The 22,223-nt window shown below is 40.3% G+C and overlaps 3 protein-coding genes across 9 annotated transcripts; 2 read left to right on the forward strand and 1 right to left on the reverse strand.

The window, feature by feature from the left end:
- Positions 1-788: 788 nt before the first annotated feature.
- On the forward strand, positions 789-6,034 carry LOC133729568 (pentatricopeptide repeat-containing protein At5g04780, mitochondrial-like). Of its 4 annotated transcripts, none has more exons than XM_062157113.1 (8): positions 789-1,026; positions 1,434-1,473; positions 1,562-1,837; positions 1,940-2,035; positions 2,358-2,472; positions 2,595-2,654; positions 2,787-5,830; positions 5,941-6,034. In XM_062157113.1, exon 7 carries the CDS (start codon positions 2,979-2,981, stop codon positions 5,811-5,813), a length of 2,835 nt encoding a protein of 944 aa, XP_062013097.1. In that variant the 5' UTR covers positions 789-1,026; positions 1,434-1,473; positions 1,562-1,837; positions 1,940-2,035; positions 2,358-2,472; positions 2,595-2,654; positions 2,787-2,978; the 3' UTR covers positions 5,814-5,830; positions 5,941-6,034. The 4 variants fall into 4 exon arrangements, with proteins under 4 accessions (XP_062013097.1, XP_062013098.1, XP_062013095.1 ...); XM_062157114.1 differs by having other exon boundaries at positions 2,361-2,472; XM_062157111.1 differs by having other exon boundaries at positions 1,562-2,035.
- A 2,521-nt stretch (positions 6,035-8,555) lies between these two features.
- Positions 8,556-14,773, forward strand: LOC133729570 (disease resistance protein RGA2-like). 4 transcript variants are annotated; one of them, XM_062157119.1, is made up of 6 exons: positions 8,556-9,875; positions 10,358-10,446; positions 10,546-10,796; positions 11,289-11,592; positions 11,690-13,991; positions 14,077-14,773. In XM_062157119.1, the coding sequence occupies exon 5, from the start codon at positions 11,746-11,748 to the stop codon at positions 12,934-12,936; it is 1,191 nt and encodes a 396-aa protein (XP_062013103.1). In that variant the 5' UTR covers positions 8,556-9,875; positions 10,358-10,446; positions 10,546-10,796; positions 11,289-11,592; positions 11,690-11,745; the 3' UTR covers positions 12,937-13,991; positions 14,077-14,773. The 4 variants fall into 4 exon arrangements, with proteins under 4 accessions (XP_062013103.1, XP_062013099.1, XP_062013101.1 ...); XM_062157115.1 differs by having other exon boundaries at positions 11,289-13,991; XM_062157117.1 differs by having other exon boundaries at positions 10,363-10,446; positions 11,289-13,991.
- Positions 14,774-15,698: 925 nt separating this feature from the next.
- LOC133729573 (MACPF domain-containing protein NSL1) lies at positions 15,699-19,845 on the reverse strand. Its single transcript, XM_062157121.1, has 7 exons — positions 19,392-19,845; positions 18,786-19,024; positions 17,824-18,028; positions 17,398-17,484; positions 17,124-17,307; positions 16,846-17,012; positions 15,699-16,589 (listed from the first exon to the last, which is right to left on the reverse strand). The coding sequence occupies exons 1-7, from the start codon at positions 19,644-19,646 to the stop codon at positions 15,900-15,902; spliced, it is 1,827 nt and encodes a 608-aa protein (XP_062013105.1). The 5' UTR covers positions 19,647-19,845; the 3' UTR covers positions 15,699-15,899.
- Positions 19,846-22,223: the final 2,378 nt, after the last annotated feature.

Consider the following 22,223-nt stretch of genomic DNA (forward strand, 5'->3'; position numbering starts at 1 on the left):
ATTTTGGCACACGGTTTTTAAGCCAAAATTGCATGTTATAATTTCCTCACCAAAAATTTTTAACTCTTAAATCATAATTTTTAAACAATTCTAGAATTAACGTAACTCAAAAATCTTGACTCGAACTTTTTTTTTACGATTTTTTCAAAGTTGGAAAACAAAAAAATTCATATAAAAAAATTGAATCGAGATTTTTGCGACTCTTCACTTGGAGAAACCCCTAAAAATAATTCTTTATTAATGGTGAGATACAAATATAGGAGAAATTCAATTAAAAATAATTTTGAAGTTTAACATGTGACATGCCATGTTGTGGAATGTTCACAAGAAAGTGGTCCATCATCCCAGTGATGGCTGTCACCATGGGCGAGGTGGAGGTCGAATGCGAAATCAATTGCCTGGATGGTGTTGGCCACCATGAACATGGTGGAGTGGGGATGGAAATGAATTGCATAAGTGAAAATTAACTCTAATAACTCTTCTAATTAGTCAATTCACCGACAAGCACCGACAAATGAGACCTATCCATTGTCTACAATTTCCATCCAAAAGCATAGAACAAATGGAAAGATTAATTTAAATTGTTTACCCAAAAAAGTATATATGGTATTCAGAAAACACATTAATCAGTGAATGTAGTTGTAGTCCTACTAACTAGTAGTCTACTACCCATTCACCGCCCACCAACTCACGTCCTATCATTGTCTTCCGCAAAGTAGAAGAAGTCAAATACTCGAAAACAAGCCAATAGCCTAACTTATGGGATGGAACCATTAAATAAAATGCGATCTGTATAGAATAAGGTCCAACAAGAACCTCTGCTGGTGGAATGTTTATATCCACCAGTCTTCTGAAAACCCTTCATATATATCTTCCTTTTGTTACCCTTTTTGCCTTTTGAATTAGTTGTTCAGAACCCTAGCCTTCATACACCTCTTGCCTTCAGACCGGAATCGAACAGAGGGGAAGATCTCGCCGAGAATAGACCGGAATCGAACATCTCGCCGAGAATAGACCGGTTGGAAGGTATTTTGGGAATCTGATTTGTAGTTTTCTTCTCTATTGTTTTGAATTAAGTGGACGATAGTAAGGTTTCCTTTATGGATTGTAGTTTTCATGTCAGAGTGTTGTAGTTATGGATGAATTTTTGTTATTTGGTGAATTGATTTGTATGGTTTTGGCTTTAGATTAGTTGTGAATGATTTGTATGGTTTGGTATTTTGATAACTATCAATTAGTTTTTCAATGATTCAGATAGTATCTTTTTGATATATTGTGTTGACCGATTCATCTGTTGTTTGATTTGCATGTGTTTGCAAAATTGTTGGTTTTCTTTGATAGTTGTATACTTTGGGTGCTCTGCAAATCTCTGGACTAATGGCTTTTCTTTCCGCATTCTCATCGGTCAATACTTAACAATTCAAAAAACACAGGTGCAGATACTATTTTGCTCTACAGGCAGCTACACACAGCGTAAGTTTCAACTTTACATCTTCCAATCTTATACATAGTATTTATGGTTCTACCTTTTTCTTAGCAACTGGCTTTCATGTGATTATAGGTACTCTTTTCTTGATCATATGTGGTATTCGCCAATATCTTGGTCATCTGACCAAGGAGCATCACGTTGGCTTTGAAGCAGCTGTTCTACATAATTTCAGCGTTGTTTTTTATTTACTGATGAAATTGATATTTTTATGTCCATGATGAACAATTTTACTCTCCTATGCCCCCCTCTCAATAAATTTTCCATTTTTTTGATGATGGGTTATAGAAAATTTGATCTATGCATCTGGGTTTGTCAATCTTGAGGAGTTTTGGCGTATGGTGAGACCAGGTTTGATCTCTGTTTCTTTTGACTCTTGCATGGTTCGTTGGTCTGGAGTTTTGGAGTTGAAGTTGAGTGGACTCTGGAATTGATTTTGGAGAATTGTGTTAGCTTTAGAGGTGGCAATTGATGTTTATTAGAAAACCTGGAACTGCCTCTGATGAAGAAGAAATGAAGAGAGAGTAACTGCGTAATTTGCCGAATAATGTGAGTAAAATGTAGCTTCTTACCGATTTTTTCCATGTTCTTCTGAATATTGTTATTGAAAGTTGGCCTAACTTTGAATCAAATTTTGTTTATCAAGATCTGGAAAATAAAAGATGAATACTGAATTAAGTTGTTGACTACTGAATTAATGGTGACCCGAATTCCGTACTCCTTTTTGCTTTTATGGAGTACACTGATGAAGGTAGTGTAGGTTGGACATCTGCTGAGATTATACGGATGGATAACTTTTAAGAGATATGTTGCAGTTATGATTTGCTAATTGCTATCTGTTCATTGATTTGGTTTATGGTTTTTGTTTCAGCAGAAGGTGCAAGGACTGCTTTCAGTCTTGCTGGGACAATGGTTGGATTCTAGCCTGTGAAGGTGTTGCCTTCTAAGACACCTATTGCACCTATTCACCCAACATTCTTGCCGGAGTAAGTGAACCTTTTTTTTTTTTTTTTGGACAGTTGCAGATTTCGGAACTTAAAGTCTATTAGCACCACAAATCAATAATATCTATATTACTAACATGGTTATTCTTTATACTGTTGTTTAGACTGAGGATGAACGTGAGATGTGTGCAAGAACTATATACTGTACAGATATTGACAAGAAGGTACCTTTATTGGAACAAATTGTCATTTGTTGGCACCTAGGTTTTTAAATTTCTGATGTGACTGTTATTTAGCTTGATTTTTGCACGTTTCTCAAACTGATGTTAAGCTCTTTTATGGATCAATTCGTGCAGAGGTTTGTCATTTCAATGGGAAATTTTAAGTTTTATGTTTTCCTTTCTCTCTGCTTTGGCATGGATGGTCATGTTGATGGAAATCTTCGGCTATGGGATATTCAGAAAGGAAAGCTGCTCAATGAAGTTTCTGCACACTCAAATACTGTTATGGCAATTCTAGCTATAACATAAACCACGGAGGTTTAGTCAATGTTCAAATGGACCATGAAGCTAAGCTTATTCCATTCCCTCCAAAACCCTTGTCTTCCCCAACGACTTTACCTGCCCCTTAAACCCAAAACCCTCCCGACCCAATTTCTAAACTCTGCTAAACACATCCAAACCTTAGCTCAATTCTCCACACACCCACAAACCGCCCCTATCCAAAGCTCACTCGAAACCCACAATTCTATCTCCTTCTCTAAGCTATTGTCGCAATGCGCTGCTTCCAAATCTGTGCGTGTGGGCATGGAAGTCCATGCCCACTTAATCAGATTCGGGTTGTCCCAAGACTCGAGCTTTCGGAACCATTTGATCAATTTCTATGCAAAAAGCAGGTTTTTTGGGCATGCCCGGAAGCTGATCGACGAAAGTCCTGAACCAGATTTGGTTGCTTGGTCTGCTTTGATTTCTGGGTATGCCCAAAATGGGCTTGGTAGAGAAGCCATTTCAGCTTTTCATGAGATGCATGGATTGGGGGTGAGGTGTAATGAGTTTACGTTCCCAAGTGTGCTCAAGGCTTGCTCTAGTTCTAAAGATTTGAGGCTGGGAAAGCAGGTTCATGGGGTGGTGTTGGTTACCGGGTTTGAGTGCGATGAGTTTGTTGCGAATACTTTGGTTGTTATGTATTCGAAATGTGGGGAGTTTGGGGATTCCAGGAGGCTGTTTGATGCAATTCCGGAGAGGAATGTTGTTTCGTGGAATGCGTTGTTTTCGTGTTATGTGCAGAGTGATTTCTTTGGGGAGGCAATGGATTTGTTTGAGGAAATGGTTGTGAGTGGTATAAGGCCTAATGAGTATAGTCTGTCTAGTATAATAAATGCTTGTACTGGGTTGGGGGATGGTAGAAGAGGAAGGAAAATTCATGGATATATAGTTAAGCTTGGGTATGATTCGGATTCTTTCTCAGCCAATGCTCTTGTTGACATGTATGCAAAAGCCAAAGGTCTTGAAGATGCAATTTCAGTTTTTGAGAAAATTGCACAACCAGATATTGTATCCTGGAATGCTGTTATTGCTGGTTGTGTTCTTCACAACTGCCATGGTCAGGCGCTCAAATTGTTCAGGCAACTGAGAGGGTCAGGAATCTGTCCAAACATGTTTACATTATCAAGTGCGCTTAAAGCTTGTGCTGGGACGGGGTTCGAGAAATTGGGTAGGCAGTTGCACTCTTTCTTGATAAAGATGGATACAGAATCAGATTCATATGTCAAAGTTGGACTGATAGATATGTATTGCAAGTGTGAGATGATGACTGATGCAAGGGTGCTTTTTAATATGATGCCAAAGAAAGACATGATTGCATGGAACGCTGTTATATCTGGTCATTCACAGATGGCTGAAGACATAGAAGCTGTAACCCTCTTTCCTGAAATGCTTAGGGAAGGAATAGGATTCAACGAGACTACTTTATCTACAGTCCTCAAATCCACAGCGAGCTTGCAGGCAGTAAAAGTTTGTGAACAAGTTCATGCTCTTTCAGTCAAAACAGGTTTTCAGTCTGATATGTATGTTATAAATAGCCTTCTTGATACATATGGAAAATGTGGCCAAGTAGAAAATGCAGTAAGAATTTTTGAAGAATGCAAAACTGAAGATTTGGTGGCTTTCACATCAATGATCACTGCCTATGCTCAATATGAACAAGGCGAAGAAGCTCTCAAACTGTATGTGCAAATGCTAGTGAGAGGGAACAAGCCTGATTCATTTGTATGCAGTTCTCTTCTGAATGCTTGTGCAAATTTATCGGCATATGAGCAAGGGAAGCAGATTCATGTTCATATTCTGAAGTTTGGATTTTTGTCTGATGCTTTTGCTGGAAATTCCCTTGTTAATATGTATGCAAAATGTGGAAGCATAGATGATGCGGGTCGTGCTTTCTCCGAGGTACCTGAGAGAGGAATAGTTTCATGGTCTGCAATGATTGGAGGACTTGCTCAACACGGACATGGAAAAGAAGCCCTCAATATGTTCAATCAGATGCTTGGAGATGGTATTTGCCCCAATCATATTACTTTAGTCAGTGTCCTCTGTGCATGCAATCATGCAGGTTTGGTAACTGAAGCCAGAAAATATTTTGAGTCAATGAAAGAGTTGTTTGGGGTTGTACCAAGGGAGGAGCATTATGCCTGCATGATTGATCTTCTTGGCAGAGCAGGAAAGATAAACGAGGCAATGGAGCTTGTCAACACAATGCCATTTCAAGCAAACGCCTCAGTTTGGGGGTCACTTCTTGGTGCCTCAAGAATCCATAAAAATGTTGAGCTTGGTGAACGTGCTGCTGATATGCTCTTAGTTCTGGAGCCTGAGAAATCCGGTACCCATGTACTACTTGCAAACATTTATGCAGCAGCTGGCATGTGGGACAAAGTAGCGAAAATGAGAAGACTTATGAAAAATAACCAGGTAAAGAAGGAACCTGGGATGAGTTGGATTGAGGTCCAAGACAAGGTACACACCTTTATTGTAGGAGATAGAAGTCATTCAAGAAGCAGGGAGATATATGCAAAACTTGATGAGCTGCTTGACCTTATGCATAAAGCTGGCTATGTTCCAATGGTGGAGATTGACCTCCATGATGTGGAACAAAGCGAGAAGGAGCGACTTCTGCGATACCACAGTGAGAAGCTTGCAGTGGCTTTCGCATTGATTGTCACTCCGCCTGGAGCTCCCATTAGAGTGAAGAAGAATTTAAGAGTATGTGTAGATTGCCATACTGCATTCAAGTTCATCTGTAAAATTGTCTCGAGGGAGATAATCGTGAGGGACATCAATAGATTCCATCATTTCAAAGATGGCTCATGCTCTTGTGGGGATTACTGGTGATTTATACTGGAGAAGAGGTATTATTTTCCCTATTATCCCACTTGGGTCTGTGTTGTGGTTTCTGTTACGTTCGTTCATTTCGATAACTCAGAGATATATTGAATCGGATTTTTGTTGTTTTCTGTAGATCGGCTGAGCATGGATGATTTCGAGGTGGAAGACGAGGTCCGACCGGACTTCCCGTGTCCGTATTGCTACGAGGACTTAGACATCGCGTCGTTGTGTTCGCACCTGGAGGACGAGAACCTGTGCGAATCTAGAGTCACCGTACGTGGATTAATATGATCTTTCTCTTTCCTTTTGTTTGCATGAAGTTTCTTGATTTAGTTCTAAATGAAGAAAAAGGCAGGATCTTTGGTTTCGTCAGGTTCAATTTTTTGCCCAATCAGGAAATTAATGTTTGACCTTTTTTCATTTATCACAATCACATGCATATGAGGAAGTTACCTTTGGTTTATTGTGTCTTTGTTTTTTGGGTATTGAAATTGTGCAAAAGATTATAACTTTTTCCTTATATAGGAAATTTTTGATTCAAATGATTTTTGAGTTTGGTTATTTGCATAAGGGGTTTGTCTTCTATGTATATGGTGCATGTTTGAGCTGAGAATAGATTAGATGGTTAATGCTCCTTTTCCATGGACTCCGTTTCATGATGAGATTGTTTTGTAAAAGAGGGTTAAAGTAGTCAGCTTTGGATGCTTTTATTCAATTTGGTCATTTAGTATGAGATGTGCACAAACCTTAAACTGGGGAATGCCTATTTGAAATTGCAGAATGGTTGAATCATTTGATTTGTCATTTATATGGTGGTTGAATATGACTCTCCATCATGGTATCTTCTGTTTGTTATTGAATGCCTCCAGCTCTCACCCCTTGTCCTTTATATGAGGTCTGCTAATAGTTTATCTATAGTCAAGCAACTCAAATTGTTTTGGCAAGAAAAAAAAGTTCAATTGTCTTTTAATTTTAAGCGGAAATGCTAATAGTTTATGTTGCTTCATTTGATTGGTTTTATCGTTATGAAATTCTCCACACATGAGTTATATCCGCCTGCACTGAATATATGAAGGTTGGATGAATTAGATATTCTATCACTTGATGCCTCACCATGGTTGGAAGTTAGAAGTTGGAACAATAATGGAGAACTTTTTAACTATAAGGATTAGCTTTAAGACTTAAAGTCACATTAAACTTCTTTTTGAGTTCTTAAGTAATGAAATGGTAGGTGAGTGTTAATTATTTGCTGTACTTCCACTCCTGAACTTGCAATGATGAAACTTTGTTGTAACAAAGTACTAGTCTGCTTAATTTCCTTTAGTTACTTTGTAGTTTGCACCCATGTTTTCCTATTTCTGAAATAGATGAAGGCTAGGTGTAACAAATTTCTAAATTTTATTGATATTTGATGCAAAAAAGACTGAAGCTGTATTTACTTCCCTTCTTTGCAGGTTTGTCCGATTTGCTCAATTAAAGTTACACGAGACATGTTAAGTCATATTACACTGCAACATGGGCACTTGTTCAAGATATCCTTTAAACCTGAAGTTTAATAATGTTGTGATCTCACTCATTATTAAATGCCTGATAATATATAACCATAACCATGTACTGAGTTTGATTCATACATTTAGTTTCCCTTAACATAAGATCACTTGCAGAGACGTCGCAGGTTACGTAGGGTTGCTGTTCCTAATAGTCAAGCACTGTCTCTCCTTGGCCGGGATCTTCGTGAGGCTCATCTCCAGGTGCTTTTAGGGAGTGGGGGATATCGATCAGAGAATGCTAATGTCACTAATGCAGCTACTGATCCATTCCTGTCATCACTTATTTTGAATTTCCCTGCATCAGGAGCAGATGAAATTTCAAAATCTGTGGTAACAACTGCTGAGGACACTCCTGCAAAGAAGTTGGCGCCATCACATATTTGGAAATCAAGGTATTGTTTTGTGTTCATCAGAAACTGTGCTTGTCATTGACTTCTAAAGCCCTTCCAATAACTATTTAAATGTTAGAAAGTGATGCGTTGTATATCAACCTCACACAATCTGAATATTGATTTATTACCTAGTTTCCTCATTCCAACATATTGTGCCAACTAATTAGTTCACTTACATGGTTCTCTCCATTCTTTCAAAAACTTGTTCTGCATGTTTCTGAATTCTTAATGCATGAAAAGTATGGTAGACAGCATATCGACCTTGGCTCTATAGACTGGAGTAGACACTGCCAAACTTTTGTTTGGATAGGTGAGGAGTTTAAACATCTTCAAGGTACAAGTGCTAATCCCCAAGGTGGTGCCTAGTCAATGCTTGAACTGAGATTTTGTGTAAAATAAGGAATTCTCCTTTAAATGCCAAAAACAAATAATCTTGTCTGAGTTTTTTCCTACATTTCTTCACATGCCTAGCTTGTAAAGGATCCATAAATTGTGTATACACATCAAGATGCAATATGAGTAATAGCTCAGTAATTAGTTTTGTCTCAAGACTTGATGGTGGAGAGGCTTTTGCCCCTCTTCCAGGCTTAATGTATGCTCAAGCGCCTATTAAGCTGTTCTTTGGACTAAATCGTTAGCTCTTTCTCTGTTTTTTGTCTCTTTCTCTCTCTCTCCCTGTCTATGTCTCTTGCAGTTTTGATCCTTCCTTGAGTCATGAAGAGCGGGAGAAAAGGATACAACAAGCTACGGGGAGAGCTGGTTTTGTGCAAGATCTGTTTCTCTCTAAAATGTTAAGTGACTAATGGAGACAGTAAGTTTTTTCTTAATAAAATTGAGTTGCTCAAGAGCATGTTAAGGGTTACTTTGTTGGGTGGGATTCTAATGGTTTTACCTTCTAAAACAACCCAATATATGCCTCCTGTGAGTGCTTGGTTGAAATAACATGTCTTTATTAGCTCCTTTCCTTCAAAGAAACATTTATATTCTTTAGTTGATGGAAAACAGTAATTTAACTTATGATAGTATAAGTTGCCATGTACATTTAAACTGGTGAATGTGATATATTTACTGTAGCGAAAAGCCTTGAATGGTTCACAATGAAGCAAATGAATGGAAAAGAGCAAATGCTCCACTGTGATGGTGAAGGAAAATTTTCAACCTGAGAACTGAATGTAAAGTTGCATCTACTGATCCTTTTGAAAGAGTAAAAAGAATCGTCATTTCTTGCTGTTGTTTACTGTCTGTTCTGCCTTCCGAACGTTTTCCGTTTCTGTTGTTGACTTGCTTTCTAAACTGATCTTGAAAGATGAAAAACACTGCAATTATTATTGTTAAGATTGATGGTAGGTGGTATCTTATTATTCACCAAAAGAGGAAAGTTAGGTTGTATCTTGAAAGAAGCCTGCGATCATATCATTTCAGCTCGCGGACTACTTTTAACACGGTAAAACAAAGACACTGACGGATGGAGAAATAGATAGTTTGGGTCTGTTTTTCAGAAACTGCATGTCATGACATGAAAGAGGGAATGGAGTGGAGATGAAGAGGAATGGGGGTGATTCTTATTACCAAGGTCTCCCTCTGCAATGGCCAAGAAATGCTTGATGTTGTCGGAGTAAAGGATTGCCGACAAGGGCATCAACGACGAATATAAATTATTTTCCCTATTATCCTAAACCAAAATTTTGTATCCCATTACCATCTGTTGACTTATAAATGAAGAGTGTTTTTTCTTCTGGAAAAGAAAAATGAATTTGTTTCCTAACATCTCTAAAAATAAAGACTAAAAAAGCTTCACTGGTCCGAAAGTATCCAATGCATGGTTTGGTTGTGTTGTTAACGTTGTAGGCCTATGCAAGCATAATAATACACAAAGGTGGTGTTTGTTACATGGGATTGGATGGGATAGGACTGCCTTATCTAATAAATTAAAACTTATCCCATGTTTGGCTGAACAAGGACTATAATAAATGAGACTATGTAGTCCCCAAATCAACCCCAACACCTTCTTACATAGTCTCCCCAAATTTCACCGGACTGTGGAAGACTGGAAGCAACGCTCGGTCGTTCTTCGCTTTTGGTCGCTCACTTGCATCTTTCACTTCGGTCTCCTTCAACTAAACCAGGTTCAGTTTATCTCTTTTCTCGATCATACTCCCTTTCTTGCGTTAATCATTGTTCACTCTTTCCTTCAATCCCATCTACCTTCTTCTTCTTCTTCTTCTTCTTCTTCTTCTATCTCTTTGGTGTCTGGGTAGCTAGATCTGCTAAGATTTTGATCAATTTGTTGTCTGAGTAGATTGATCTGGTAAGAATTGTGATCAATTTCACGTTTTTGCCCTGCTCTTTTTTTTTTTTTTTTTTTTTCTGGGTTTAAGAAATGTTTTTTGTTCAAAGGCTTACTCCCCAGAAATTTGAGTTCTTGCATGCAATCTGATTACCAAAAATTTGATTTGGGTATTACATTAAAGAAACCAAATTTGCTGTTTCTAATGGGATTAGATTTAAAGGGGATCACTTTTTTTTTTTTTTTTGTTACTGAATTTTGTGTGTTCATGACTTGGGTGTTGTTCATTTCCTCATTTTGATTGTGGGTTTTTGTGTGTAGAAAAGAATCATGAGCTGCTTCGGTTGTTGTGATGAAGATGATATGCATAAAGCTACTGACAATGGAGGTCCTTACATGAGCTGCTTTGGGTATTTGACTTGCATTTGGTTTTGTTTTTTTGTATATCTGTCACTGGTTTTATCAATTCAAGTTTTGGAATTCAAACCGAGTTGGGTTTCGTGATGCAGGAAATGAGGGATTCATCATGATTCCGGTAATGCGCCCAAACGTGAAGAAGCCGTAAAGGCCTAGCCTATTGAAGTTTTGCTTATACCAGTAGAGGAGCTAAAGGAAATTACAGAAAACTTTTGGACAAGTGCCTTGATTGGGGAAGGTTCTTCTGTTGTAGTCCTTAGTCCTACGGAGCACCAAACATGGTTCAAGTATTAGCTTAGCATAAGCCAGGCTTGAGAAGTCCAGGACTCTCATAGAAATTAAGGTGAGGCATGGTAGTCCCGTGAAACAAACATGCCCAAAGGAGACTTCTTTGACGCTCCATTTGACATGGTGGAATTCTCCTTGACACACAGTATGAATAAAAATTATCATTTCTTTTATAAGGCCACAGCCTCTCTCGAGTCAAACAACCATGCATAATTATTGGCAGTAAATCCTTGCTTTTTGATAATGGCCTCAATTATTTTCTATAAAAAAATGAAAGAAAAGATAATGCTTTAGTGCTTTACTTATTGCTAGAAAAGAAAGAAAAACAAAAAGATAATGCTTTAATTTTTCTTTCCATTTGTTGATGATGTAAAGGAATTATCTTTGGTTCATCTTCTTCTTATAAAAGTCTTTGAGAGTACTGTGATCTCGATCAAAATATCTTCTTCCTATAAAATTCCAGCTAATAGTTGAGAGTAGTTGATAGCAAACTCTGTCCCATTTTCAATTATATCCATACATAATAGAACTTCCCTGCTTCCTTCAGAATAATGGAGTCTTTTGCCTCAAACATAGCACAGATCGTCTTCGAAAAGCTAGCTTCCCGTGCTCACGAAGAAATTCACATCGCATTGAGTGTCAAAGTTGAGCTGAACAAGCTTGAGGAGACTTTATCAAGCATCACTTTACTGCTCCTGGATGCGGAGGAAAAGCAGATGAACAACCGCGTACTCACTGATTGGTTGGGAAAGCTCAAAGATGTTTGCTACGATATTGATGATGAGCTCGATGGCTTTGCATTCAAACAGTTGCGGATGCAAGTGCTTATCCGTGGAAGCGTGGCCGGAAAGGTATGCCATCTTTTTTCACGTTGGAATTGACTCGTGTTTCCAATCTATACTGGTCATAAAATCAAACAGATTAGAGCAAGATTGAATGAAATTGCAGCTGCCAAAGATCAGTTTCATCTTCAAGAAAGAGCCGGAGAGTGGCATGGTCTGCACATGAACAGGGAGACCTATTCTTTTGTGCAAGTGTCGGATGTTATTGGGAGAGATAATGATAAAGAAAATATTATCATTCATCTCTTGAAGGACACTGACCATGCAGATCAAAATGTTTCTGTTATTTCTATTACTGGATTAGGAGGTCTGGGAAAGACTACACTTGCTAAATTGGTGTATAATGATTCCACGGTGGTGAGAAACTTTGACTTGAGGATGTGGGTGTGTGTTTCTTATGATTTTGATAATAAGTCATTGGTGCGTAAAATTATTGGTTCTGCAACTAACCAAAAATGTGAAGAGGATAGTTTTGAAAACCTGGCTATTAAGTTGCAAAATGAATTGAAAGACACAAAATTTTTGTTAGTGTTAGATGATGTTTGGGATAAGGAGCCGATGGGGATATCAATTACGAAGTGGATTGAATTGAAAGCTTTACTAAATATTGGTGCTCGGGGTAGTAAAATCATTGTAACAACACGCAATATGTCAGTTGTTTCGCTTTTGGGATCCGTGGATTACCAGCACCCTTTAGAAGGTCTTTCTCACGAGGATTGTATGTCTTTGTTTGTAGAAAGGGCATTTAGGAAAGAAGAAGAAAAAAACTTTCCTCACTTGATGGAAGTTGCAAACAATATTGTGAAGAAGTGTGGAGGGGTTCCTCTGGCTGTGACCACTCTAGGGGGCATGCTCTATTTGAAAAGGGAACTACGTGACTGGTTGCATGTAAGAGATAATGATATATGGAAATTAGAGCAAAGAGAAGACGGTATTCTACCTGCATTGAAACTAAGCTATGATGCACTACCACTCTACTTGAAACCTTGTTTTGCCTTTTGCTCACTTTTCCCTAAGGATTATGAATTTGACAGCGTCGAGATCGTCACAATGTGGATGGCACAAGGCTTCCTTCACTCCTCTACCAGAAATGAACAAGATTTTGAAGAGATTGGCCTAGATTACATAAGGCAGCTATGTTCTAGATCTTTCTTTCACATTGAAGAAGATGATTTCTTTTGTATGAGGTTTAAGATGCATGATTTAATTCATGATTTAGCCATCTTGGTGGCACAGGTGGAGTACTCATCTGTCAATTTTCATCAATCTGGTCCTTTTGATAGGGTCCGGCACCTGTCAATATATACAAAGGACTTGTCTGACAATGAGGAAGTCCCTAATTTCATGATTTAAGATGAGGTTTAAGAGAAGGTTGGCATCACTGGTCGATCTTTCATAAAAAAGTGCATTTCCAGATTCAAATATTTGCGGTTGTTAGATCTGCGTAGCTCAACTTTGGACGAGTTGCCAAGTTCCATTGGTAACTTGAGTCACTTGAGATATGTGGACCTATCCTACAATTGCCACATAAAAAGGGTTCCTGATTGCATTTGCAAGCTGCAGCATCTACAAACCTTATTGCTTTCACATTGTGAGGAGCTTGAGAAGTTTCCCAAGGACATAGGGAACCTGATTAGCCTCAGGTACTTGGCACTAACTACAAAGAAAACTTGTTTGCCAACAGGAATCGATCGTCTCACTTCTCTTCGCATTTTACATGTTGTTGCATGCCGAAACCTTCTTTCTTTGGAAGGGTTGCCCCGCCTCACTCACCTCAAAATGTTCATTATTGAGGAATGTCCAGTTCTGAGGTCTTTGCCGCGGCATAACATGAAATATTCAACTGCATTAGAGACTTTAATCATCTCTGACTGTGAGAAGCTTGATCTGTTGAGTCTTGAAGAATGCGTTCGAGGTCTAAGATCATTCTGGATCTTGAAATCAAAGTTGAAGAACTTTCCCCTTTGGCTTAAAGAGTGTGCAAGTACTCTACAAAACATATGTATTGCAAACTGTCAGAATCTCATCGCACTTCCGGAGTGGCTGCAAAGCTTCAAGTTGCTTGAAAAGCTAGTGATTGAAAACTGCCCCCAAGTGCCAGCTTTGCCAGAGGCGATGCATTGTCTCACAACATTGAGAGAATTGAAGATCAGTGGGTGTCCTCGATTGATGGAAAGATGCAGCAGGCACGGAGGTATAGATTGGTTCAAAATTGCTCATGTCACAAAGATAATGCTTGGAGGTGTCAACAACAACACTCCGGTGGATTGTAGCTCAAGTTCCCCTCCCATTCCCCTTCCCCCTCCCCCTCCCCCTCCCCCTCCCCTTATGACTACTTCTTTTCGGTCGATGCTTCCCATCACGACGATAACACTACTCGTTCATCTACAACATCTCCTGATGGTTAGGTAACAATCTACTACTTATTCATATTTTGTTCCTTGTCTTAAATTGATCTTTTCACTTAAATTTCTTATATGGTTTATGGATTAGGGATGGTAAATACAGATGGCCAGCTCTTTCAACGATACAGGTACGAGGGCTTTGGAGGTATATTCAGGGATTCAGAAGGCTTGTTCAGAGGAGCTTTTGCACACAATATAATAGTCCCTGCTATACATGCTGACATTTTAGCCGTTATTGGTAGGGCTCACATTTGGCTTGGAACGGATTTCGTACTTGTGTTGCATTATTCTAAGTCACCTCATTTAATTCCTTGGAGGTTGATGGCGGCTTGGTTTAATTGTTTCCACTATGTTCTTTCAAATCCATTTTCGTGTCTCTCATATATGCAAGGAAGGAAATTCCTTGGTGGACAAGCTTGCTAAATAATGCTAACTATGTTGCTACAAATGAAGGTTCTACATGGTGGCTTTCTTTGCTTAATTTTCTTGTGGGTCTCTATGGACGTGACTTACATTCTATCACTCTATGCAGATTTTTAGTGTTTTATTTGGTTTTTCTTATGGTATTTCATTTTGATTGTATTGGAAGATCCTATACTTCAAACCATTTGAATTGTATTGTCTAGTTTTTTGTATTTCCATTGGCATGAGGCCAATTCATATCGTCCTAGGTTATGCATCTTTTCTTTATCAAGGCAATGACCTAGTTCTCCCTATCTTCTGTAATACTGTATTCCATATTTGATTATTAATAAATTCAAGAAACGGCAATGATTTGGCTCTTACCTCGCTATAATAATAATAATAATAATAATGATAATGACACATGTTAATTTGATTTGAGAGATGGATTAGCTCCATTTATGATCAACTATGGGATTAACCTACTCTATATCGAACTAGTCTACCTTTATATTGACTTGCTAAGTTTTTTTCTTGATGGATTCTAGAAGTTCTCCTAATTCTATACCCATATACTTCTTGCAAACATTTACTGATTTACACAGCAGCTGGCATTTAGGACAAAGGTAGCGAAAATGAGAAGACTTATGAAAGATAACCAGGTAAAGAAGGAACGTGGGATGAGTCGGATTGAGGTCCAAGACAAGGTACACACCTTTATTGTAGGAGATAGAAGTCATTCAAGAAGTAGAGAGATATGTGAAAAACTTGATGAGCTGCTTGACCGTATGCATAAACCGGGCTATGTTCCAATGGTGAAGATTGGCCTCCATGATGTGGAAAAAAGCGAGAACGAGTGACTTTGGCGATACCACATGTGAGAAGCTTGCAGTGGCTTTTGCATTGATTGTCACTCCGCCTGGAGCTCCCATTAGTGTGAAGAAGAATTCAAGTGTGTGTAGATTGCCATACTGTATTCAAGTTCATCTGTAAAATTGTCTCGCGGGAGATAATCGTGAGGGACATCAATAGATTCATCATTTCAAAAATGGCTCATGCTCCTTTCAAAAAAAAAAAATGGCTCATGCTCATTTCAAAAAAAAATGCCTCTTCTCTGGTAATTTGTACCGGAGAAAGGCATCTATCATTTTCCCTGTTATCCCAAACCAAAATTTTGCATCCCATTTGATGTACCGTATAACTGTTTACTTTTCATGTATGAAGTTGTTTTTTCTTCTGGAAAAGAAACAGGTATTTGTTTCCTAAGTTCCTAACATCTATAGAAATAAAGACTACACAAGCTTTCACTGATCCAAAAGTATTCAATGCCTTCAGGCTATCCAATTGTGGACATAACCATGACTTCGTATAATTCCCAGAACAATCAACATCGCCAAATTAAGATGGCGAAAGCCTTGATCAATCTGTTTAAACCTATTGAAGAATGGATAATGTACATGTAACATTTACAGCAAAAAATAAGTGTTTGTTCATTGGAGATTTCTTATACTAAAACATCATCGAGTCTTCTGACATAATTGTCAGCAATGAATACTTCACTTTGACTGAGATTCGACCACCCTCTACACAAAGCTTGGCTCCGGTAACCATCCAATATCCTGGGGTGTCCTCAGGACCTCTCAACATTTCCTTGGTATCTACAAACGTCGCCATTTTTGGTGCCTTGGAAGGTAAAGGTGGGCCACCAGGATACACTGCTGAATTCAAATCCACTTTTGGTGGTGCTGCCACCGGTGGATTGAGCGCAGCACTAAGCCTTGTGCTGATCAAGGTTGAGATGAATCCTGACTTACGTGATGAGCTTGAGCCTTCCCATTCTGATCTTCGGATCCTTGCAGATGCCACAGTAGAAAATCCAAGCCTCAGGAACAAAACTTTCCTCATTCCAATAGCCTTGACTTCAAACCAGGCCTTTGTCACAATAGAAGCAGAGTCATTGATGCAGGCACCATTATACTGTACTGGGGCAGTGCATACATGTGAAAATATGCTCCACTTGACAGGTTCAAAGTAGCCTCGTTCCTCTGGCTCGTCAATGGGCTCATAATTGTGATCAGTTGAGACTTGGAAGGAACTGGGAAGACTTGTAAGATGCTGAAGATGGATTGCCATATGGTCACCTTTTTTACCTTCAAGGTACAAACGGATTCCTGTAACCGGTCGATTTACAGAATCAACCTGAAAATTATGAAATTAGAAACCACAATGTAATGAGAAACTAGTACATGCAGCAATATGCTGGAGCATACAGATCAACGAAAATTATTACAATGAACTACAGAGAAATGGTAAGTAATAACTGCATCCATCAACTTATTCACACAATCACACCACTTCTTCACTTAACATAAACAATGAAAGTCTTCCAAGACAAGGGACCTCCAAAAGGTGATCGGAAATTAGCATGCCATTATGTTACAGCACAAGATGTTACCTTCATAGTGTTAACGTATAGCTTGGGGCCCATAAAACTGAACTGAAGTGATGGGGATGCATGTCTTCTCCGCCTTAGACCAAGAGGCAGATCAGCGTATACTGGAGCCCATTGCCGTGGTAATTGAAATTCTAAGAATTGTTGAAGCTCCTCTATTGGTGGTTTGTCTGGAAGGTTTACCGTCGAGATAAAATATTATTGACTTTATACAGATAAATAATGCAGATGACTTGGACATTCAGCCACAAGGAGAGCAAGCTTAGAGTAAGAAAACTCACATCTAAGATACAGATTTACTGCATGGCTAAGAAATCCATTGCCTTGAATACCACCCAAAAGTGATGTTATGGGCACAAAGGACATTGATATGACATCAGGCGCCTGTGATATAGTCGAAAGCCATTGGTTATGACTTTGACCAACATCAACACCTCCCCTTCGAACACTAATGGTAACAATATCCTGCATTACATGAGAAAATATAGGATAAACTTCAAACCATACAAATTGGTGTGTAACAAGGGTTATATGGGAAACCAAAAGGCCGCTTACATCATTCCTTGAGTGAGTGATGATGGGTGGTGGCCTTACTGAGGATGCTAATGTTCTCTGAATATCCCAGTGAACAGGATGGTCATCCTGAAACAATGGACATAGATATTAAAGTAAAAATATGTTAACTCATCAATGTATAAAAACTAAAAGGGATCAGGCAGGGTAATAGAAATTCCAAATTTATTTAACTGCTATACCCTGAACTAGTTTTAAGGGTATAGACCAACTGTGAATATTTTACAAACACATGTATGCAAAAGGCTGTTATGGACTTTTCTTAATCAGAAAACCTCCTGTCATTTAGTAGTGATCTCTACCTTCATTCTCAATAGCACCAAGTCATGAATCTTACGATCCATGTGTTTAACAATTATAGAAATCTCAATAGTAAAATTGACGTTGCAATCTTAAAATACTGCTTACCCTCATTTTTCCTAATAGATCAGCAGTATTTGATATAGAAGATTCATTTGCATTATCAGAAAATCTCTCTTCAGCTAATTGCTTTAACAATTTCTGCAGTTCAGTGGGCTCAAGTTTTGAGTTTTGTAACTGCTTTACGTGAACTATATCCTTTCCACCCATCTTCACCCCAACAACAATGTGAGTACCATACTTTTCAATGAACCTGGAAAAATTGAACAATGGGAATGATTAAAAATACATAAATCCAGCAACTGGTCATAAAGACTTGAATTCAATCGCAGGTTATGATCACCAACAAAGGGTTTTGACAAATTACTAGAGAACAAGGGAAAGCGTAGAGACAATTTAAGTATGATTTTTCACCTCACTCTCCACTACATTGTCATACACAGCAGTTATATATTAGCATAGAAATCAGATTTCACCTCACTCTCCACTACATTGTCATACACAGCAGTTATATATTAGCATAGAAATCAGATCATGAAGTACACTGGTCACAACTCCTACCAGATGAAGATTCCTCAACTGTTATACATTTTGCTAGTACTTGACAATTTTCCACTCTTTGATCTGTGCACATAGACACAAAATATATATCGTAGATATGAAAATTCTAGCGAAATTAACTCTTCAGCAAGGGTTTTATATATATTCTGAATTTACTCCTATACTTTCATGTCTCATATATATGTGAAGCTATACATGTGCCTGGAGTGCTTATTTCAATAAAATCTTAATCACATTAGACAAGTTTCTTTCAATTTATATAAGGTATTTATACTTGTTTGTGAGATTTGGTTCTACTTCAACTGTCAAACTCTGCAAAACTTTGGTGTGCATTCGACAACGGAAAACATAGAACAAAATTGCCTCGAAGACCCTAATGGCTTTGCTCTACATTCGACCGGCATGCCAACAATGACAAAAACTGAAGCTTTCCACTAAAGAAAACTTACGCGGCAAGGCCAGCAGGGTCCCAAACAGAAGGCACGTCTTGTTTCACTTGCTCCGATAGTGTCAATTGGGATCTCGCTAACTCAATGTTATACAGAGTTATCAACCAACCGTCAAAGGCAAGACATTTTGTGGGCGCTGCATCCTTCTGCCAGCAGCCGGTGTAGTTAAACATAGCATTAAACAAGCCGGACGGAATTTTCCCCGATAAAGAAAGTTCCTTATTGTACTGCTCTGACATCTGCAATGCAACAAAACAGAAAAAAACTTAAATATAAAGCCTCCTCATAACCACTATTAACCCCAGCATTCTAATTGCAATAAACACTTCTGATCAATCAAATAGTCCTAAAGGCAAAGAATTCAAATTTCTATTTCCTTGTAAAATTATTCAAGCTTGAACTATTCCATCATCAAAAGGGCTCAATTTCTACCAAAATCACAAGAATGCCACTAACTCGAGCACAATCACATGAAGGAAAAAAAAAAACCCAGAAATAGTAAAAACAAACAAAGCCCACCTCACCAAATATCACTAATTTCCATTCCCAATTCTTCAATTCATTTAACAAAACCCAGAAACCACTTCCCGCCAAAAAAAAAACTACCTGATTGAACGAAACGACGTCGGAGCGGAACTTGGTGCGCTCGCCCTTATCGCACTTGATAGAGGTGGACACGTCAGGCACGACGAGGCCGCCGGGGATGACGAGGTCCCGGGTCCGGGTCGGATCCAACTCGATCAGTACGGACTTGCACGAAGTCAACCGGAGATCGTTGCAGAAGTCGTAACCCGACCCGATTGCCGCGACGGCCTTCTCGGCCGCCGACTGCGGGTCGCGCCGGTACACGCTGAGGGCCATGATGGATCGGGTTTCGGATCCGGTTAATCGGACCAAGTTGCGGGTCGGAGAGGTCGAGAGTGAAGAAGGGTGTGCGAAATTGAGGGATTAAGAAGAAGAAGAAGAAGGGAACGAAGACCCATTTGGGTTTCAACGATTTGAGCTTGGACTGAAACAAAGTTGTTGTAGAGTCTTTTTTCATTTTTTTTTTAATATTTTTTTGGGGCAGAATAAACAGTTTGAACTTTTTATTGTATTCGCTGGGAAAGTGACTTTTTTGGTTTTGGAGGGCCGGAAAGTTCAAACAAGGGCGTAGTGGGAACATATGGACCTTTTTGGCGGCGGCTGACGGCTTTCGTCCTCGTTGCGCCACGTGGCACCGCGTTGGGGTTTTTTATTGGTTGTTTTGCCGGTTTTACCCTTTCGGCGGTGCATGTTTACGCGGGGAAATGGTCTAATCAGATTATGTTGATTTAGGTCGTTTAGAGCAAATGTATCCGTAGTCAAGAAATGTCAAGGTCGAAAAATCAAGGCGTAAGTAACTGTTTACTGTCACTGGTCAAGACTGTTCAATTTTTACTGTTCATTAACTTTTGAGTGTAAAATACTAAGATGTAAAGAAAATGGTAAGTATTTATAGAGAAATTTTTAGAATAACATCTTTATGTCATTCCCTTGGTTGGAATTAACATCTTTATCGGTACAATGAGCGTGGCCCATTATAGCTAATTATGCTTGCAAATGTACATGTATGTACAAGTCCCCAGTCAAGGAGGGCAATCTTGGTTGGGGAGTTGTTCGGCGGTTTGAAGCGTTTTCTTCCGCTAGACTTGCAAGAGCATAATTAGCGTCAGTGCGTTGTCAACCATGGGATTTACTGAGCAAACGCTTTATACCCTTTCGGGTGGGCCCCTGCTAGGCCCCCCAGGGAGTCCCCCACTCCCCGGCTAAGATAGACCTCCGGATGGTCTGCAAATTGTTTGTTGAGGGGGTGCTGCGCGGAGTAGAGGGTGTTGGGTAGCGAGCCCAATCTTTAGCACCCAAGTGACGGGGGTCAACGTGCCTGATCAGGGCCGTCGTAGACTGTTGACACAAGTCCCCGTGTCCCGTAGGGACCATCTGACCGTAACGCCGCGTGGCGGTCGTCGTCAGAGTGAGGCGTGGCCTCGGGATCCGCCGTTGGCGGATATCCCCCCGCTGACTGTAGCAGGAAGCAGCGTCCAGAAGACCTGCCTGGCGGTATTTTATTGAGCGATATTGCGCTGAACAAAGTACGCAGCTTGCAAAATGATAAGGGGTTCCGCTAGAGGTGTGTAGCGGAAGTTGCCCCGCTTGCAGAATGCCAAGGGAGAAGTTCTGCTGGCGGAGTTTCGCTCAGCGGAGACTTCGTCTCTTGGAAGGTGACAAGGGAGAAGTTCCGCTGGCGGGGTTTCGCTCAGCGGAGACTTCGTCTCTTGGAAGATGACAAGGGAGAAGTTCCGCTGGCGGGGATTCGCTCAGCGGAGACTTCGTCACTTGGAAGATGACAAGGGAGAAGTTCCGCTGGCGGGGATTCGCTCAGCGGAGACTTCGTCACTTGGAAGATGACAAGAGAGAAGTTCCGCTGGCAGGGTTTCGCTCAGCGGAGACTTCGTCTCTTGGAAGATGACAAGGGAGAAGTTCCGCTGGCGGGGTTTCGCTCAGCGGAGACTTCGTCTCTTGGAAGATGACAAGGGAGAAGTTCCGCTGGCGGGGTTTCGCTCAGCGGAGACTTCGTCACTTGGAAGATGACAAGGGAGAAGTTCCGCTGGCGGGGTTTCGCTCAGCGGAGACTTCGTCTCTTGGAAGATGACAAGGGAGAAGTTCCGCTGGCGGGGATTCGCTCAGCGGAGACTTCGTCACTTGGAAGATGACAAAGGAGAAGTTCCGCTGGCGGGGATTCGCTCAGCGGAGACTTCGTCACTTGGAAGGTGACAAGGGAGAAGTTCCGCTGGCGGGGATTCGCTCAGCGGAGACTTCGTCACTTGGAAGATGACAAGAGAGAAGTTCCGCTGGCGGGGATTCGCTCAGCGGAGACTTCGTCTCTTGGAAGATGACAAGGGAGAAGTTCCGCTGGCGGGGTTTCGCTCAGCGGAGACTTCGTCTCTTGGAAGATGACAAGGGAGAAGTTCCGCTGGCGGGGTTTCGCTCAGCGGAGACTTCGTCACTTGGAAGATGACAAGGGAGAAGTTCCGCTGGCGGGGTTTCGCTCAGCGGAGACTTCGTCACTTGGAAGATGACAAGGGAGAAGTTCCGCTGGCGGGGTTTCGCTCAGCGGAGACTTCGTCACTTGGAAGATGACAAGGGAGAAGTTCCGCTGGCGGGGATTCGCTCAGCGGAGACTTCGTCACTTGGAAGATGACAAGGGAGAAGTTCCGCTGGCAGGGATTCGCTCAGCGGAGACTTCGTCACTTGGAAGGTGACAAGGGAGAAGTTCCGCTGGCGGGGATTCGCTCAGCGGAGACTTCGTCACTTGGAAGATGACAAGGGAGAAGTTCCGCTGGCGGGGTTTCGCTCAGCGGAGACTTCGTCTCTTGGAAGATGACAAGGGAGAAGTTCCGCTGGCGGGGTTTCGCTCAG

The sequence above is a fragment of the Rosa rugosa genome, chromosome 2 (assembly GCF_958449725.1).
Source record: "Rosa rugosa chromosome 2, drRosRugo1.1, whole genome shotgun sequence".
Lineage (NCBI taxonomy): Eukaryota > Viridiplantae > Streptophyta > Magnoliopsida > Rosales > Rosaceae > Rosa > Rosa rugosa.

Bases quoted from the DNA above. Each gene is read 5' to 3' on its own strand.
- LOC133729568 (XM_062157111.1), top strand. From the start codon at position 2,979: ATGTTCAAATGGACCATGAAGCTAAGCTTATTCCATTCCCTCCAAAAC.
- LOC133729570 (XM_062157115.1), top strand. From the start codon at position 11,746: ATGAACAGGGAGACCTATTCTTTTGTGCAAGTGTCGGATGTTATTGGG.
- LOC133729573 (XM_062157121.1), bottom strand. From the start codon at position 19,646: ATGGCCCTCAGCGTGTACCGGCGCGACCCGCAGTCGGCGGCCGAGAAG. The intron at 19,025-19,391 runs GTAGTTTTTTTT...GTTGCATTGCAG, and splicing joins ACGTCGTTTCGTTCAATCAG to ATGTCAGAGCAGTACAATAA. The intron at 17,485-17,823 runs GTAAGCAGTATT...CCATTGTTTCAG, and splicing joins ATCTATTAGGAAAAATGAGG to GATGACCATCCTGTTCACTG.